The 19,645-nt window shown below is 41.5% G+C and overlaps 1 protein-coding gene across 1 annotated transcript in view; it reads right to left on the bottom strand.

Annotated features, from left to right (window-relative positions):
• The window catches only part of LOC118422268, a 44,515-nt gene that overhangs the window by 21,007 nt on the left and 3,863 nt on the right, over positions 1-19,645 (bottom strand). Inside the window, exons 2-6 of the mRNA XM_035829786.1 lie at positions 16,033-16,153; positions 8,827-9,008; positions 8,109-8,165; positions 674-738; positions 59-130 (exon numbers count right to left, since the gene is read on the bottom strand). Of these exons, the coding sequence (XP_035685679.1) occupies positions 59-130; positions 674-738; positions 8,109-8,165; positions 8,827-9,008; positions 16,033-16,153 (497 nt within the window). The remainder of the gene's footprint in view (positions 1-58; positions 131-673; positions 739-8,108; positions 8,166-8,826; positions 9,009-16,032; positions 16,154-19,645) is intronic.

Raw genomic sequence — 19,645 nt, 5'->3', positions numbered from 1 at the left:
CTTACTAGTATTACATCACTAAATAGAAACAACATCAGTGCTCTGGATTGAGCGTTACCTTGGGTGGGGTGATCCTTAGGGAGCTGGAGGAGCAGTTACTGACCGGGGAGAGCGTGTTACGGCCAGTGGGCTACAAAACACACAACACAGCACACAGCAAAGTTAGTCATGGCGGCGTCCACTCTCCTGTGCGTGTGTGCACAGGCAGGCAGGGCGCACAAAACACAAGAGTGCTCGACCTCACACACGAGTGGTCCAGGCGTACACAACAACAAAACACGCCGCTCTGTTTTTGCAGCAACAAACTGGGGAACACAGTCCTGTCTGTAAGGCCACACCAATCCAATTTGCTGGGTCTTTGTTTATGAAAAAGACGCCGTACTGGAAGGCCATTTGCATCAATACATAATAGGGCACATTTATGCCTTGGTACACAGTTTCAGGGGCTGAATTAACTCAAGTGCAACTCCTGCTCTAGTTATAGTAGTATCCCTTTTTTTCAGGCACTCTTGCTTTTTTTTTTACTTTTAAATTAAGAAGTCTGAGACCCAAGAAAATGAATTTGCATGGCCTGAGACAATGTTAAAACGAGCAGACCACACAGGATAAATGCTCCATTGATTAGAAGCTCAGACAATTCAAAAAAGGAAAACCCAAAGTAGACAGCACTCACCATACAGGCATCTAGGAAACGGAATGCATCGTTTTCTGACACGAAGTTGAGTCCCCAAGCTCCACCTGTACAGACAAAGCAACATGTCAATGAATCTTCCGGTAGTTCTTTCATATAAGGACATCTTGTACATGTAGTCCTTGATACTGTCAAACTTGTTCTAGTAACTACCTGGTACTATAAGGGCTACCTGGCCATGGATAAAAACCTGTACTAGTGACCACCTCTATATAAGGACCACCTGCCTGTGTGAAAATTTGCCCGTCCCGGACTAGTCCGAACCGGCATGAACCGTCAGTTCGAACCATGCAATAGTCCGGGGGTCGGACGGGTCGGTCGGACGGGACGGACGCTCGACAGTTCGCAGAACGGTTCGGACGGCCATAAAGGGTCCAGATTGGCCGCTTGGACTAGCCCGGACTACGTCCCGGACTGGTCCCGGACGGCATGGTTCGAACGCTTTCGGGCGGCGGCCTGGAGCGGGCCGTTCGAACGGTTCGAGCCGGTACAGCTCCGCCCGGGCCGGACGGCCGAACGGGCGGTTCCCATAGCAACAAAGCGATCCGAACCGTCTGGGGGCGTGCAGAGCACCGCGGGGCGCCGGCTCGGACGTCTGCGGACGTCTGCGAACCACCAATTTACATGGCAACTGTACCTCCAAAACACCCGTGAAATGCGTAAAATCGTGCTGTTGTGAGGTGGAAATCGCTGCCCAAACAGTTCGGACGGTCTGAACCGCCGGAATGCCGTCACAAAATAGAAAGAATTTGAATGCAATTCATCCCTCTGCCGCCAGCGCTCCTATAGACAAAATATTAATGACGGCTTGAAGTTACAGAATGACACCAGCCGCAAGACAATCAATGTAAATCACATGTGCCCTCACTTTGACGTTATGTGCGTGCGGAGTCCCAGGAAACATTTGATTGCCCGCACAAACCATGTACAAAGCGTAAGTAATGGATTTCTGATCATGATGTCTTTCCGACTGAAGCGTGGTTACCAAACATGTGGCGGAGACACTATCACTAATATATGATATACATTCAAGTCCATAATCTAGAAGATTCATTTATAACATTTATTGAATGCCCTAATATATTCATGCCAACGCTAGGCACGTTACGCACCCAGCGGCGGCGAGGGTTCAGTGACCCCATCTCAAACGTAAACAAGAAGACGATCCTATGAAGAAGCCAAACATTTTGTTGGTGTGTGTTGAACTTTATTGTATTTTGTTGAAAGAAAGTTGTATCTAAATATTGAATGGTAATATATGTTAATCTAGTGCCACAAAATATTATTCTACGTGTCTAAAATAAGACTAGTTTTGATATAGGTGCTGGCCCCCATACGTGAATTGAACTCTCCCACACTTGATTGAAGCCTCCCGGTCCTTTGGGACAGCCGCCCGACAAGTGCGCACATGTCTATAACTCGTTGTTTGTTGTTTATTTTACGTTCCATGTGTTAATTTTTGGCACAGTTTGCACATCCATTGACAGGAATACCACTAAGAATGATATCGTCATTATACCCATTTCCTTTGTGTTTCTTGCCTTTTTTCACGAGCAAGTTATTCAAAGACGGGAAAATACGATCCAGATATCAATTTGCGAGCCAGTGGCTAGGCCACACCCACACAGCGCGAAACTTTAGGTATAGAGGCGTGCCGCTGTCCATCATCGCATGGCGACCGACAAAATAATTAGCAACCATATATCCGCTAGCTGGGTGTCATGCTATCCGTATTATAAAACGTCTGCACAATTATTATTGGAATCTTTCGGCAGTAAATTTACTTTGCGCACTTGTAAGCGACTTTTGACAAGACTGGCCGGTGTTCCCGTAAAGCTTTCCTTCTGTCCTAATCCCAGCAAAACTGGTCTCCGGGGACAGCCGCCTACCAGACCGATTCGTAGGGCAGGAATCAAAATGTCACACTACAACGGGTCTCCAATTTCTGGAAGGGTGGCAAAATCACCAATTGCAACGTCCGGCCGCACCTTTGAGCTTCGGCCGTAAGTCTAGAATCTACTTAAATTATTCAGCAAAGCAAATAGGATGTAAAATCTGCTTGTCTCTAGTGTATAGTTATTGTGCATGTGATTTCATTAACTTTTGTAAAATCAACGATATTCAGAAGGCTTCAGAAGTACCACGAGTGATATCATACAATGTTGATTGAATGAGTAGAGATTAAAAGACGTCACCCTAGAGGATTATTGTTAACCTACGCCGTAGACGTTTCAACTTTCACATCGCTTGATAGATTTTTATGCCCGTCAAAATAAAGGCACATGTGTGAATAGCAGGCGAAATCTTTACTTGCGGCACAAGTAAATAAACGCTTTTTGAAAAGTTGGTAAGGAGGAACAATATTAAACGGGGAGGATTATTGTCGAGGAAATTCCGCTCGTGAGGACATGGATATAACGTCCTTGGGAGGAAGTTACTAGTATGCCATGGTGAGGAGAAGTAATTCTATGGAACGTTGATGTTAATATTTTTCAGTTGTAGTTGTACTCTACTCTCTCTACTCTATATGAAGCATGGACATGGACACCTGACGTGCTAATTCATATTACGCTTAGTCTACAGTTTAGTCTTTGTTCTGTGCGTTTAGTCGTTACACAGCATTGGGCATGTACACAACCAAGAAAACAAATTCGCTGGAATTTCACAGGTTTTATCCCCAGGGGCAGGCAGGCGAGTTTCTAAAGCTTGACTCCCTGCTGACAATAATCCCGATAGCCCGTCCGAACGGTTCAAACGGTTCGGGATTTACTGTGGCGTGTCCAGAGATCCGCCTGGCTCCGACATGTCCGACCCGTGAGAACGTTGCCCCCAACCAGGGAGGTTTTATCAAACCCGGGACATTGAGGAAACAACTTCGTTACCTTCGTCATGGATTTAAAATTACCTCCGATCAGTGGTGTATGCGGAAATTGTAAGACGATCATAATCACATCATTATCTTCGCCGAGAAGGTTATATTTATGATATAATTTGCAACGGTACGTGGAAACATGACTTCCTCTTTGCTGCAACAAGTGAAAATTACGTCATCATACCACTGTGTTTCCACGAAAATGGGCGCTGAAACAACATTGTGCATAATACAGCCCACAGGAGTCCCAGTAAGTGCGGAAAAATACATGCCTTCAGTTAGCCAGGATTTTGACTGTGCTGTTGATAATTTCACATCTAACACACTTGGTAACACAGCTAAACGATGTAAAACAGTTTCTTACCAGTTCAGTCTTGAACATGAAGAAGGGATGTTTGCATTCCAGTCCGTTCGTATTCCACGGAAGTTTCGGCAGTCGGTTGGAACAGCACCAGAACATAATTCCACACAAATTGTTTGTGTTGCTAGTCCTTTTCCATCTCTCCATGGCAGTTTGATGCATCCTGACCCGAAACGACAACGTACAAACCCCTCACGCGACACCTCTTCCAACTTATCCATGATAGTCTGTACATTTAGCCTTAGTATAAGACTAAAAAGTGGAAAAATAACACAGGACATCAGGAAACGGTTTACTGATGAGTTTTCAATTTGAAATGACCGCGACGCACGCGCAATGCTCATGTTATCCCCAGGGGCAGACAGGGGAGTCTTTCAAGCTTGACACCCTGCTGACAATAATCGTGATAGCCGGTCCGAACGTTCAGAACGGTTCGGGAGGCACTGTTGCGTGTCCTGAGATCCGCCTGTCCCTGGCCAGATCCAGGGCAGTTCTCTAAGTCTAACCTTTCATATTACGAAGGATGAAGCGTCCAAATTTCTCAGGGGAACATGACACTGACCCCTAGATTGTGCGTCACCATCCCCAACCCCTATCAATTTGCGACGCACGGGTAGTGCATAGTCTCTCCTTCTGTAAGTGTAACGTGCTGGATGCAGCCATCCACGGCGTTTCTTGATCCAGTCGTCGCTTCGACTAACGAGTAATATATTTTCGAATTTTTATTGTACGTTTATGCTCTTAAAGCTAAGTACAGGTCAAAATGATAAAGTAGTTCTAACGCTTCTAACAACAATATGCATATAAAATGGTGGCGTTAGATGTTCGGCTAACCGTTCCCCGTGTCCTGTTTTGGATACCGTACTCCAGCGTGACACAGCACTGTACTTGTTTTTAGTCCCACTTTCTTGATATAATGTCAAGGGGAATATCACTGGTCAAACTCAACACGTTTTCAGAGAGTCGATTGAAGTCTCGCTGCTACAAGTCGTCCAACAGGTGATCCAACCAGGTACTGCTCACAAGTTCCTTTCCGGCCAAAGCATGCGCTTTGACTCCAAACGATGGTGGAAATTTTGGTAAGTGAGAAACATTCAAAATATTGCACTTCACAAATCATGTTAGGTATTGTCCACAAGGCGAGATAATGCCGGACGCCATGAAAGGCAATAAAGATGCTAAATACATTTTCAACATTATCTCCCGTATTATTGCACATTTGGACAGAATCGTCGCTTGGTACAATGACAGTCAATCGAAACGTAGCGCAACTCAATGTCGTCTTATTTGTAAAGCGCCAGAGACAATTATTTAATCATAGGGTAGAAAGATTATATTTAGTTCTACAGAAAACAATGGTGGTCTGTAACTTTTCCCCACCCGTTTTAACGCCGTGCGAGCATGATCAATCCCGAGTCGTATGGTGAAGACCTCAGGTGCCAGGGTGACCTACAATAGCATTGTCGTTTATTCTTCTTATAGTACTTTATTACACTGGGCTTGGAAGACAACGATTTTATTGGCGTGGGCAATGTAGTTAGTAAATCAAACACGACAGCAGAACGGACAATATAGCGTTCGTGTGATTTAGAAACGAAATACGGCGTGCCGAATTCTTATTCGCCATGCCACTGCGACTATCCAAGCGGTATCTGCTGTTACGTGTTTAAGACTTTTTTCTCATTTATCGCTAGAGAAAAATAAAGAGACAAACAGGACTAAAACATATTCATTCTTCATGAGAACAGACTTCGTAACAATGACTTGTTCATACCTATAGATATTCATATGTCTGTTTAGTTATAGACCTTACGAAAGTCGCTTTACTTTTGTCGTGTCAATAAAGATTTTACATGCTGCATGCACGGCATTTGGTAGTGTACGAGATACGATACAAAGACTGGTACTTCGTGGCAGATTACCCTTTAATAATGGTCGAGAGGATAAACATGTAGGTGTGATCCGCGTACTCAACGCTGCATGGGCGTGATGGACAATCCAAACTGTGCAGGTCGCGTACTGTTCCCTGGCCGGCTTACTCTTCTATTCATTCTATTTCTACGGTTTTCCAGCGACCCGGAGTCTGGTACTGGTAGAGACTAACATTTTCCTGCAAGGAGAGAGCAAGCCGACATGCAAGTCGGCAATCAAGCCTGCCGACTTCATTAGACAAACAGGCATTTGTCGCAGTTCTCCCAGACGTATTTTCCCGTCCATAAAACTCGGACAGGGCCCACAACCTAAATTATGTCACAAAATGTGGCAATATGTAACTGCGAAAATTTTGGCATTGTCTTAATCACGTGGTTGAACAACGTGTTTTGGCTCGCCATATTCAGATGAATTTCCAAGAAACTTGATAGTGGGGCATAGGATTTCAGTTTCAGTTTCTTACAACCAATCATGTGGCTCATTATTTGCAGTGAAAATCGACGTCTCCGGCTCATTTCGTACAAATCGTAGCGATTGGCTAGCCAGTAAATAGATTGTCCCACACTGTACACATCAAACGGCTGCCGCCAGCATGGCGCCATGGCAACGGCCAATGTGTGGTGGGAAGACCACCAGAGCGCCGCTCACGTGCGCCTCACAGGCGGGATGTCAATCAACCCGCTGTTTATTTCAGCGGGTGCAGCCTGGAACTGGGATCGCTGTGTTTTCCAAAATCATCTCGCACACTGGACAGCCGGGCTTTCTGAGCAACGTTCGCACATGCAGAAAAAATGCACTGAGTAGCGGAGCAGATTCTTCAAAGGGTGACTCAACACACTGTAAGCTGGAAATTGGAAAATGAACAGCATTTTATAAGTGTATGTAAACTTTACTAGAAGACCCATCAGTTGGTTTTTGCTACTCTATTGAGTATTGTATTATACTCTACTCTTCACTTCAGACAGCCGTGCGTGGTGACATATATGTACAAGAAAACACGTCACCCATTCATTAGTCGCGGCCAAAATATAATATAGAAGAAAAGTTGTAGATTTGAAGGCAGAAAAATCTCAATTTTTTAAATTTTCATAGTACATTTTGTATTGTTCTGGCGATAGTGCAACGCTATTACTATTAGTGTTCGCCCGCTCTGGCTGTTGCCCCGCAATAATGGACGTAATGCATGCCTCTAACAATGTCTAATAGTCTCACCTACGGACTCTACTGCTCTTCTGGCCGCTGCGCCTAGTGTACGGAAGGGGGCGCTGTCGCACGGCTTCATACAATTTAGGGACTTAGACAAAATTTGGCAGGGCGGCGGCAATTTTTTCTAAGTGTTTTACGGCGCCCGAAGCGTCCGGCGGTCCTGAACTGTCGAACGTGCTGAACCACTTAATGACGGTTCACCGCCCGGCGCTCGGACTGGCAGCCTCGCGGGCCGGACGGCTTTGACGTAGGCGGACCGCTCGGACTGCCCTCGGACCGGTTCGAACCGTTCGGGGCGAGTTGATTTTCACACAGGTGGCTATTGATATACATGTACAGTCAAACCTGTACAGGTGAATACCCTGTATAAGGACTACCTGGCCTTTGATATACAGTCAATCCTTTACTAGTGACCACTTTTACATAAGGACTAAGTGGCAACTGATATACAGTCAAACCTGTACAAGAGACCACCCTTTATAAGTGAGGAGTACCTGGCCTTTGATATACAGTCAAACCTGTAGTCACCACATCTGCATAAGGAACACCTGGTCAGACATCATCTTTCTAATTCAACCAAACATTAACAATCCTGCCTATCTCTAGTGACCATTGACCACCTGTACTTTGTGACTCTATCCTATAGATCTGTTTGACTGTGCTACTTAGTTACCAGGAAATAGTAGGAAAATGCAAACAAATGTAGTAATTGCACGCAACACATGAAAGGAAATGATAATTGCCAAGGCAAGGTATCTGATAGATCTACCAATTCTAAGGCCACATCAATTTTGTTTGCTGTTTTCTAGAATTGAAAAAAAAATCATTTTGACTTAAATTGGAAGAACATTACATTAAAACAGACTCCTGAGAGAAAGTCTGTTCCTTGCTACACCCACTATCAGGGAGTGAATACTATATAAAGTTTCAGTGAATATAGTTTCCTCCATGCCTTCTGTTTTCATCCTGAATTTTTACTTTAAACCAAGAAGAACAAAGGAAATCAATTGGTGCAGTTTAAAAGTAAGAAACTGTTGAATATCTACCGTTCATTTTGTCCCGCCATTGTACAAAGCTCTCTGCTGTCTTGTTGAACAGGGTTCCTGGATGGAAAGTAAAAGAGAACAAAATTGTCAGTCAAAAGTTTATTTAAAACACTCGGGCCAGCTTAAGTTTGGAAAATCATTTTTCAAGGCACTATGTTTGGAAACTGTGTGATAAATTAAAAGTAGACAGCTGTGAAGTTTCACATAACATTGCAAATAGCTCATGAATTATTTCCCTCCTCCTAAAGGCTCCTATATACACAATCGTACAGTTATATAATGGTGGCTTTATTTCTGTCACAGCTTGTACATATAGTTACACAGTCATTGTTCATTTGGCTTTCCAACTGTGTACACAATTTGCACAGAGAAGTTTAAGTCACAGTAGGCCTAGTATCTGCAAGGGGTACAGTAAAGCATTGTATGGCTGGCTTCAGGTACTAAAAATATGGTGCCTTTTGAGGTGATTTGTTGGTTTTGGGATCTATCTCTTTTATACATTGTAGTAATCTACATTCTATTCAAGGCAAGCAATGGCATTACCTGGTGTGCAAGGTGTGTATTATGGCAAACTCATAGCCTAGCCCTTACATTTTATGCAATACTCTTGGTTTTGTCGACTGGTCTAGATTGATGTCACACCCAGACAATCTAACAATTTAAAAGAAACAACAATAAACAAAAAATTCAGTCTCCACAGGGAAAACATTCTTCCTACCTGGAACAGTAATCTGGACGTCGAGCACCCGTTGGTCAGCGAAGTTGTTTGCTGTGATGTGGAAGACGTGGAACGGCGCGTCCTGCAGACACTTGACCGTCACTGGGACGAGGGTGTCCGTCACTCGCTTCCATCGCGGGGGGCTGTTGTTGGAGGACACGCGATAAACCTCCGCCAAGAGCCTGAAATAACAGGAAAAAAATCAGGGTAAATTGAGTCATAGACTCATACAAAGCTGCAAATACACCTTTTGACGAATACCTTGCAGCTACAGTAACTTGGGTCAGCTTCATTTTTATGGAAACAAAGAAAAAAATTTACCAGAAAAAATTTATTAGCACATTTTACCTCTTCTCTCAAACTGAAAAATGTGATTAAGGCTGTTTAGTCTCTGGAGTCTCAACATTCAAGGACTTTGGTGAATAGACTCAAGAAAACTAGTATTGATCCATCCACTGATCTACGAAAATATGGAAAAAATGGTGATCCACAAGTCAGCACAATGCACAGAACATCTTTTCTGCTTGTCTGTGTTAAGGCTGTCAAACAAGAGCATAGACAGGTTCCACAATAACTGCCTGTTGCCAGGAAAAGCCCTGAAACAGGATACCGACTCCACATGTCTAACCTTGCACCTGTGAAAGCATGATGTGCCGGACACATCACAAGGTACAAAGGCTCGTGGCAACCCATTAACCCTTCAATAGACCATTCAGGAAGAATGCCAGGACTCCCAGCCTACCATAACATTCCTGCTGACTGATTCATCCTGAGCAACGCTGCCGACCTCGTCATATGTATACCAGACAGGGAATAAAGCTTGTCACATACGTCATACTGCAGCTTTACTGCAGTATTATAAACTTAGGAACATTTTGGGGATAGTCGTTGACACTTTGCAAAAATTCAGCTCTTCTGCAACAGAAAATGTTGTTGTAGATCCCTGTAGGTGGTTGGTACTGTCATTACAGCCTTTTTGAAAATCATACGTCAGAAAAAATTAAAGTCTAAACCGTATATGATGGTGATGGGATTGGATCCCACGAAGACCCGACACCTTTGTCAGTTTGTGTGTGAGCAGATGAAGTGATAATTGCCAGGGAGAGGGATTTACCTGGGCTTTACTGTTAGGACGCACCTTGAACAGGTGTGAAACTCACCTGTCCCAATAACTGGGAACACAGTTCAGACCTTTGAAGGCTTAAGGTAAACAAATGGCAGCTGAGGTAATCTTTGAAATATAGGGTCACCATCATCATCACTGTAACGTAAAATGGGTCAAGTAAAAATGCCACATTTTCTTAGTTTCACTGAATCAAACATGGCTTCTTCGTGACATTTTCTTCTAATAGCTAACGACAAGCTACATGTATATATCTGTCGCTAACCCTTATGTTGTAATGCTAGCCAGGTGGCAACCTGAGTCAAAGCCAGGTTGCGCCATCAACATTTCAGGTTTGCCCCACTTCTAAGTTATTACTTTTTTTCAAATCAGCTACTTAATATCCATTATCTTTTCTTCCAGTTACATGTACTTTGTTTTATCTTATCAAGAAATAAATACAAAAGCTGATGTACGTAAGTAGGGGAAAAGCAGTGATCTAACTGCAAAATTTCAGGTTGTACTCCACTGCACTACCTGGCTTAAAAATTGACCTGCGCCAAGCAAAATGAGGTTGCATTTGCAAGCGTGCAAGTGGGCATTTCGAGCACTATGTCTGTGTTTTTGTAGCCAGGAACCACCTGCTTGTAGGTCAGTGTTGTGGCAGTCACTGTTGTGTCACCCAATCTGTGATGGCAGCCAGCAGGCTGTAAGCGAAGCTCACTTACGCCACACGATAGCGTTGGCACAAACAGATACGTGTGGCTCGGAGTTCAAGGACAACACGACTTTCCACCAACTACAGCGAATGTTTTAATGAACTGTCTGCTGTTTCAAATGTGATAATTCTGTCTGGAATGTTTGCAAAGTTGTGTGTCCTTGCCATGGGTCACTTTCTTGACAGAGTTTTAATATGCACTAGAGTTTTAAATGTGCTATTGATCTATTTTGAATTAATGTTACAATTTTTTTTCTTGGTTTCCATGTGAAAGTTTGGCAATGTCACAGTTTGTAAAAAGGTATTGATTGTAAATACCAATTCAATTAGATTTTGTCTGCAACTGGGGGCATCATCAATAAAGAGAAAAGAAGAAGTAGAAGAAGAAGAGGAAACTCGCCTATGTATAATTCAACCCGAGTTCTTCAGGCACAAGCACAATGAGGATTACATAAAACTGCTGTCACAAAACACTGATAGACTAGGAAAGTCTGATTTCATGTTCAGTAATTTCATTATACCGAATATGTTAGCAGCTCTCAAACTTTAACCAATGACGTTCTTGAACAGAACCTCCTTGTTAACTTACATAAACATCAGAGTTTTCGCATACACAAAGCAGCGTGCCCTCAATTTACCCAACGCTAGGTGGGACCCCGCTAAGATCTTTTGCGTGACTTCTTTAATTTTCTATCCCACAGACAACAAACAGCCGCACACGAAGACTGGCGCTCTTGTTTAGGCTAATCCGCAGTGAATGGGCAAGCCCGAAGATGATTACTGTTGTCCCTGGTACTTTTACATAACCTCCAAGCAGATGTAGTATGGATTTGGCTTTCTCTTGTCAAGTTTTGGACATTTCCTTGCTTGTTTAGGACTTTTCAAACTATAGCACATCAAAATGGTATAAACCACCTCTAAAACATCCTAAGAAGCTGAAAAAAATGGTAAAAGTCATGTGTCAGCTTGGACATTAGCTTTACATAGCAGGTAAAAACATCAACAAAAGGTGCGTGACCCTGACACCGCAGGTGTGATAGTGTTACCTGCTGGACAAGCTGCCCTACATTAGTCACTGGCCTCCCACTAAGGTAACCTCCAAGCAGATACAGGAAGGCAAAATTGTCAAGTTTCTCAAGCAGAGCACCGGACCTAATTTCTATACTTCTAAATCTAATGTTGTGGAAGGTGAAATGTCTGGTGCTATGTCACAGACCAGGGAGCTTGGTAAATGTTACAATTTTCCTTTTCCTTTTAGGAGATTACCACTTAAAGCTGCAGTCATGGGTTGGCAAATATCCTACTCCTGGTAGATGTAGTAGTATCCAGCATTTGACAGGGGAGGCAAAATAGTTACCATGCATAAGCATCATAACATCTGCTTGGAGATTTGTGCAGACAGGCTCTGTTCAAATATTTCTAAATTGGTAAAGTTGGATCAATGACAACTGATTTGAATAACAATTGACAGACAAGTGGACAAAACTGAGTATCATGACCAGATAAACATATTGAAGTGAGTATGCAATATATGATACCATAGAATAGTATGGCATAGAATAGAAAAAGTGGAAGATATAAGATATAAAAAAAATAAGTAAAAAATATTTTTAACCAAAAACACTCCCTGTTTCAGAGATACAAGCCATGGGAGAAATTGGTAAATTGATTTCTACAGGTGCAAAAATCATCTGTCACAGACACAAACAAATGTGTATTGGATAGTCATGACCAGACAAGTTAAATTGTATTGTCTATAATTTATGAGTCTTACAAATAAAACAATAATCTGATCAATGTCAATATTTGGACTTCTAAAGTAAACTTGTGGCAGTTTATCCAGACAATCTAAGTGACATTACTGGTCCAAGCAAAAACACACAAATCCAGACCTGACATCTGTTTTGACCGTACACATTTCTGACATAGTCTAGTGGCTAATTATAACACAATCCTATCCATTTACATCTATCTCTGACTAATGATGCAGCAACCATTTAGTAACCTTCAACATGTCAAGAAACACATAGGACTGTTTGACAGTACAGATTAGCACAAATTATCTAGTACATAATAATAAAATAATCCTATTGACTTACATATATCTCTGGCTTATAATAGAATCTCCTTGAATGCAGTGATCATTTAGTAACCCTTCAACACTTCAACAAGCTTCTGGTAGAAACTTTTGCTCTAGTAGAAAACAGAATGACAACACTACTTACTTGAGAAAGCTTTGCTTCCTAGTGAATCCTGCTAGCCTCTGCCCGGTAATTTCTGACCCCTGTATCCGTCTGCTTGGAGTGATTACAGTGTAGATCTTCTCTCTACTTTGCTTCCTAGACATGGACAGGGCCTTCCTAACCTTCTTAAACATGGCTGCTGCTTTTGTTTCAGCCAAATTTCAAGAAACAATGGCAGAACACAGGCTGGAAGTGAAAGTTACACGCTACCAGAGGTTGCCCAAGCCATAGAAACTGACTGAGATTTAAATGTATACAGGCTTTTCTCAACAGCCAATCAGAGAGAGGCCTGTGTCTACCCGCCAAGTGACAATCGGCTCCGCCCACCTCATTTGCATAAGAAGGGCAAACTCAATTAGGTGTAACGGAAGTAGGTCGGGCCTACTTGTTTAGTGACAATAGACGCTCCTTTTACCTGGTTTTCTTGGTGTGAAGAGTGCAGCTAGGTGTGAAATGAAGTTAAATAGACTTCTAGATGCCTTCAAACTGAAATCCTCTGAATAAAACTACATAACAATCATATTGGAACTTTAAATCAGCCAGTAAGGAATGAGATTGCAAGTAACGTTAGACAACATGATTTTTCACATCACGCTCTTTGGACTTGCACTCTTACGTACTCATTGATTAATTGGATTTTGTTAGGCTACACCAAAATTTGAACCAGGACGCCTATCATGTGTAATCAGAACTGCACCTAAAACTGGTGTACATGTATGCAAGCATTTGAGTTATGTATGTTGTTGGCAAGAAGACAAGCACTTTGTCGATTCTGTTCTACTACTAGAATCCGTGCAGTCAATATTTGATCAAGGCACCAGTCAGGTTAGCACCAAAGTGTCAACTATGTTGACTTGTTTGCCATAAGGTACAGAGGGTATGATGGGGGTCTTGGGGAAACCTAGTTCCTAAACGAAATCCTCCTAAACCCTGAAAACTATTCAAAGCGTCTATTATTTTTTTTGTAGATACAGGCTAAAAAGGAAAAATAAAAGCTTTTGTCCAAAGAGCTATCATTGTCACGGCTTTTGTATTTTGAATCTAACAGCTTGTTAAACTCTTTCACATCTTTCAAGCATTGGATCCGCTGTGTAATGTTTGCTATCTAGTAGTGGTATGGTCAAACACTGTTTGCACCTATGTTAAACCATACCAGCTAGTTCAAATACCAATTGCAAGCATTTTCCTTTGCACTCTCTCAATTGCTCTCTCAACTGCTGCAGTTTGGACACTGTGGTAATATCCAGTAATTGATTAATAGACAGCATAATGAGCATTGTATTTCTTTTAGATGTCGATCTCTCAGTCTCAAATATTTTCTTTACATGTATCCAAAGTAATCAATTTCCTAACGAAAAATGTAACATGTAACAGACTCTTAGAACTGCCTTGATATTTACTACATGCACTATGTTGAAACTCTAACTCCTTAGCCTGGAATCAAGCCTTGTCCAATCCTTAACCACGAGGTTACAGCGACTTTCGTGAGTGGACCAAAGCTAACAAGACTGTATTACAGGCTACTAACTCCTATGTTAATGTCTTGCACATTGTATATTTAACGTTATATAACAACAGTAAACTTATCTAAAAAAGTGGCTGTACCTGTAGTTTTGTCATTGGAACTTGGAGCATCACTGCATGCAGATAGAACGATTTGTCGATGTTTCAAATGTAAATATTTCAGAATCAGTTAAAGGGAAACAAGACCAGAAACGTGTAAGGTACTCAACCACATACTTCAATGTACCGTCACAACACTCACCTCACTGAGAAGTCATCTCTGCACTTTTCCGAAGCCTGTCTTGCTCCCATACTTCCCAAAAATTTCTGCAGAGTCAACTCTACCCACTACAAATCTGTTGGTACCCTCTACTACAATGTTTGTTGATGCTTCTTTTGCATCATCTCTTTTCCGCGAAAGCCGATCCTAAATCGTAACTCCATCCCCATTTAACGCCCCACTGATTGCATTAGGAAATTGATGCCACCTCTACAGAAGTCAACAACCCAGGCTACACAGTTTTCAACTTTTGAAACATTTTGAACAAAAGACTCTCCAGAGTTGCCTGTTTGAAAACAAGTGTTGTTCATACTTTTCAACAGTGCTTTGCCTGTTACAAGCTGAAGTGTCAAAAGAAAAGAGAGAGAGAAAAAGAGAGTACTAAATGGGATCAACCATACTTAAGCCAGGGAATTTCTTCTATACTATATTTGGCCATCTAAAAAGCACCTTGTTTTGACAGGAACTTCAATGTTTTAATTAAGCCTGAATGTCTTTTTAGTTTGAGATATCTCTGAAAAGCTTCTGTAGATTCCATTGAGTGGGTATCATGAGTACAGGTACCTCTGAACCCATTGAAAGTGTTGAGTGTAACTGGATACAGTTCATTTTGTGCAGGGCTAGGTTTGGTGGTTGAGAGGATATTCCTTAAACCATTAAAAGGACCTGTTAGAGCCCCTAGATTATGACCTTTACGGACATAAAAGAGATCTAAAAGTAACCTACCTACCATGTACCCACAGATGAAGAAAATTTGCATATCCGTGCATCTTTACTGATCTCCAAGCAGATCCTACAGCAGCATAAGATAGTATGAAAAGCTGCCAGAGGAGTGAAGCTGGGAGCCAAACACAAATTCCTAGTGGCTGATGACTCCTTTTGGCTAGCTGTATTCCTTAGCCAGCTTTAATACTATCTTATGCCACTGGTAAATCTGCCTGGAGATTACATCTTTTTAAAATGTAGTGCTTGTCATACTACTATTTGTAGCTCCGTTTTCCGTGTCGGTACTTCATCCAAGCAACTCTAGATCTAGATCTTTAGGGTACCAGTATAACATCTATGTAACGAGGACTGTCTCCAGAACCTGTCCCTCCATCCTGGGACGGAAATTTGCATGTTGGGACGGACAAAAATTTCATCCCATACATCCCAGAATTCTGAAGTTAAGTACATGAATTGATGACAATGTGTTTTCATATGCTCAAAATGACAGATTTTACAAGGAAAATCAACAGCATTGGTTTCCAAGCAATGAGAGGGACAGAAAAAAATTAAAGCAGGAGACAGCTCTGTAATGTAGCACTATAAGATCCATACAACTCTATAGGGTAGCACTATAACATAATGTCGTGCTTACCGTAGCTCATCATCTGGTTTTCCGTGTCGGTTTTTCATCCATGCAACTCTGTAGAGCCCTGCCCTCCCCCCTGGGAGGAGGGCGGACGTCGCACAGCTCAAGTTCGAACCAATCTTGGATACTGTAGAGGGGAGACATGAAATAAGACTTAAGACTATAAAACAAAATTGTAAAAATTCACTGTTTGATAGAAAAGTTGCACAGCTCAAGTTCAAACCAATCTTGGATACTGCAGAGGGGAGACATGAAATAGACTTAGGGTAATAAAATAAACCAGTCATACAGATTAAAACATAGTTCAATATGAAAAGAAAATAAAGCAGTCTTTTCAAATCATCTTGGATAGTGCAGGAAATAAAGTAGATAATTGATTAAAACTGTGGATAACAAATAAACAAATAACAAAGCAGTCTTCATATCAACTGTTTAAAAACCAAAATGAAGTTCAAACCAATCTTGTATACTGCAGGAGAAAGAATGGAAATTAGAACTTTAAAACACAACGCATTTCAACACATGCATCACCACAAAAGCAGTGAAAGTTTAAGATACACAATAAAACTACAGTCAAATACAGTTGCAACGGATCTTAGAGTCATACTGAGCATTGGCAAAGTAAACAGCAATTGTCATATAGATCTTATAGGTCACAGATCACAAACCTCTGCGATTCACTGCATTATAAGTCCCTTACTCCACCCTAACAACTGGGTACCTCAGGGAAAGGACCCTACACTGCTCCTATGCCTCGTAGAACACACTGAATCAGCTACTTACTCTCTAAGACATCCCTCTTCAATCCTTTAATGCGCTTCTTTCAATCTTCTATGGCTATTCTGGTCTGCGAACAAAAGGCTTGCGTCCTCTTCTGAGGCAACCCTTTGTCCGAGGCCTCAGAATCGCACCATGTGCTGCTACAGTCTACACATGCTGGTGAAAGGCCAGAAGGGAGGATTATCACCCAGAGTAGGCACTGCTTACCCAAAGGATCTTTCTCAATGGCTCTGAACTAAGCTTACAAGTAAATACAACTGTTCTAATGCTCGAGAGTTCGTGACCTGGCTTTAGAAATTAATGTTGGCCCACTGGATTACTTAGAAATAGGATAACGAGGAAGTGAAGAGTATAACAGAGTAGCAGTGGAGATTTGTTCAAACTGTCATCAACCTGTGCATTAAATATAACAAATCTGGTACAGGACTACAGGTTGTTAAAATATTTAACAGAACATAATACAAAGCAAAATTAAAACTTAGTTACATGTACGGTACTGAGTAGATTATGTGCTACCTTGCCCTGATTTTCAGACTATTTTCTTTATTAAGTTTAACCAGAATTATGGAAAGGGCAGAAGGCTACAGGAAAGACAATATCAGCTTTAGTCATTTAGCTTTAACAACTAAGGTTAAGTAGCCAACAATCTGTTAGACTTGGTTGTCTATCCATTATCAACGACACCTCAATGACCAACCTGGAAATGTTCCTCTTGGCTCAAGCCAAGAAGACAGATATAGGTTGAGCAGGAACTATGCCCAAACCTGACCCTTAGGTAGTGTACAGTAATATAAGTACTGAGAGTCAGAGAGACCTCTTGGCTCAAGTCCTTATTAGCACAAGAAGACAGATATACATGTAGGTTGGGTAGGAATTATGCCCAAACCTTACCCCAAGGCACTGTATATACTGGGAGCCAGAGAGAGTGGGTCAACATTGTTATGTTAAGGACCAACGTGTTGTCACCAAGCAACACTGCAGTCAGTCACACATTGTCCTGATGACAGTAGCGTCCTCATAGATAAGACCATACCAACATAGGGAAAATATACTGTAAATGCATTTAAGTTCACGGGGATTTACTTTCGCGATAGTGGGAAAATGGAGTTTTTGCAATGGTTTTAAGGTCGCGGTAGAGCCACAGACTGTATTAAAAATTATAATGGAAATGTTCGCGGTGGTTTTAAGTTCGCGGTGAAGTGGCCACCGCAAAAACTGCAAACATAAAACCACTGTGAACAATTCTGCATATACAGTAAGCAATGTTGGTGTTATGGTACAATTTCAGGAGATAAGGAAGTTCAACAAGAAAACAGACAGTGATTGAAATATCTGTACCTTCCTTTAATCAGGAACGTTTAGTTTAAGGGAGTGAGATTATAAACAGATTCACACTTCCTTCACATCACTCTGTTTTCACGCTGACCTCTTCCTGACATCTTACTTTTAAATTAATGACGGAGAACCAAGGAAATTTATAGCTGTGACTTAAGACATTTGATGTGATGTAACCTGGCAACCTTACTGTAAGTACCACATTGTCCTGGTGAAGGCAGCATCCAAAACATAGATGACCCCATTCTTCTGAACTCCTGACAGTTACAGGTTGTGCATTTGCAAGCATGCAGAGAAATAGATTTGCACATTGTCATAGTGTTTTGTGAATGCTTTGCTCACTGGCCCGCAAATGTACATTGTATGTAAGGACGCTTAATTTCATGGGTGACAAGTCTATATCAATCTTATCTTCTTTATTGGCCAAAATTTGGAGTCATATTCAAAAAGATGTCAAAACCTGCAGTACCTTAGAAAGCTGCCAGGGGACCCATCATCAAACTTGACCTTTGTTTCTGCAACCCCTACCCATCTATACCAACTACCATAGGGGACTATCCAAGCTTCTTGAGTTACATGTATGCTGTTCATAGACACACACCTCAGACAAATGACACCTTAAACAAATTAACCTTCTTGGCAAAGTTAATAACTGCTCATCTTTTTCTTTCATTTTAGCAGAAAGATAAAAAATCAATGCGCCCACTGATGGCATACTTCGAATCAATTTATTTGCCTGAACATCGTAAACCAGATCTATGGTAACAAAAAAAAAATCAGACTTAAAAATTGTTTTGGCTTAAGTGTCAAGTGTAATTGTTGTTGATAAACACCAGATGAAGGGAATAATACAAATGGTATTCTTCAAATAAACTTTTTCTGGCCTGAACATCATAAACCAGTTCAAGAGAAACAATAAAAAAAAGTTCAGACTTTTGTCTTGGCTCAAGTGTCAAGTGTAATTGTTGTTGATAAACACCAGATGAAGGGAAGAATACAAATGGTATACTTCAAATAAACTTTCTCTGGCCTGAACATCATAAACCAGTTCAAGAGAAACAATAAAAAAAAGGTCAAACTTTTGTCTTGGCTCAAGTGTCAAGTGTAATTGTTGTTGATATACACCAGATGAAGGGATGAATACCAATGGTTACCATAATACTTAGATTAAAAGTTTGAATAAACTTTTTTTTTGAATGAACAACATAATTTTATCAAACCAGTTCTTGAAAAACAAAAAAAGGTCAGACTTTTGTTTTGGCTAAAGTGTCAAGTGTAATTGTTGTTGATATACACCAGATGAAGGGGTGAATACTAATGTCTGAAACTGCATGGGGACTAAGATGACAGTAATGCATGGTTTGGCACTGTATAAGGCTGATAACCATTCCTGGGGGTCTACATGGGGTCTGCACATCTCTTAACTCTCCAAGCAGAGGTTGGTGGAAAAAATTGTGACCTTTTACTTACATCCGTTTTTATCAACCGATCCTGGTGAAAGTCG

Source organism: Branchiostoma floridae, chromosome 9 (assembly GCF_000003815.2).
Source record: "Branchiostoma floridae strain S238N-H82 chromosome 9, Bfl_VNyyK, whole genome shotgun sequence".
Taxonomy (NCBI): domain Eukaryota; kingdom Metazoa; phylum Chordata; class Leptocardii; order Amphioxiformes; family Branchiostomatidae; genus Branchiostoma; species Branchiostoma floridae.
Note: the sequence above shows the minus strand (reverse complement) of the source record. Positions and strands in the feature narration are given on the sequence as shown.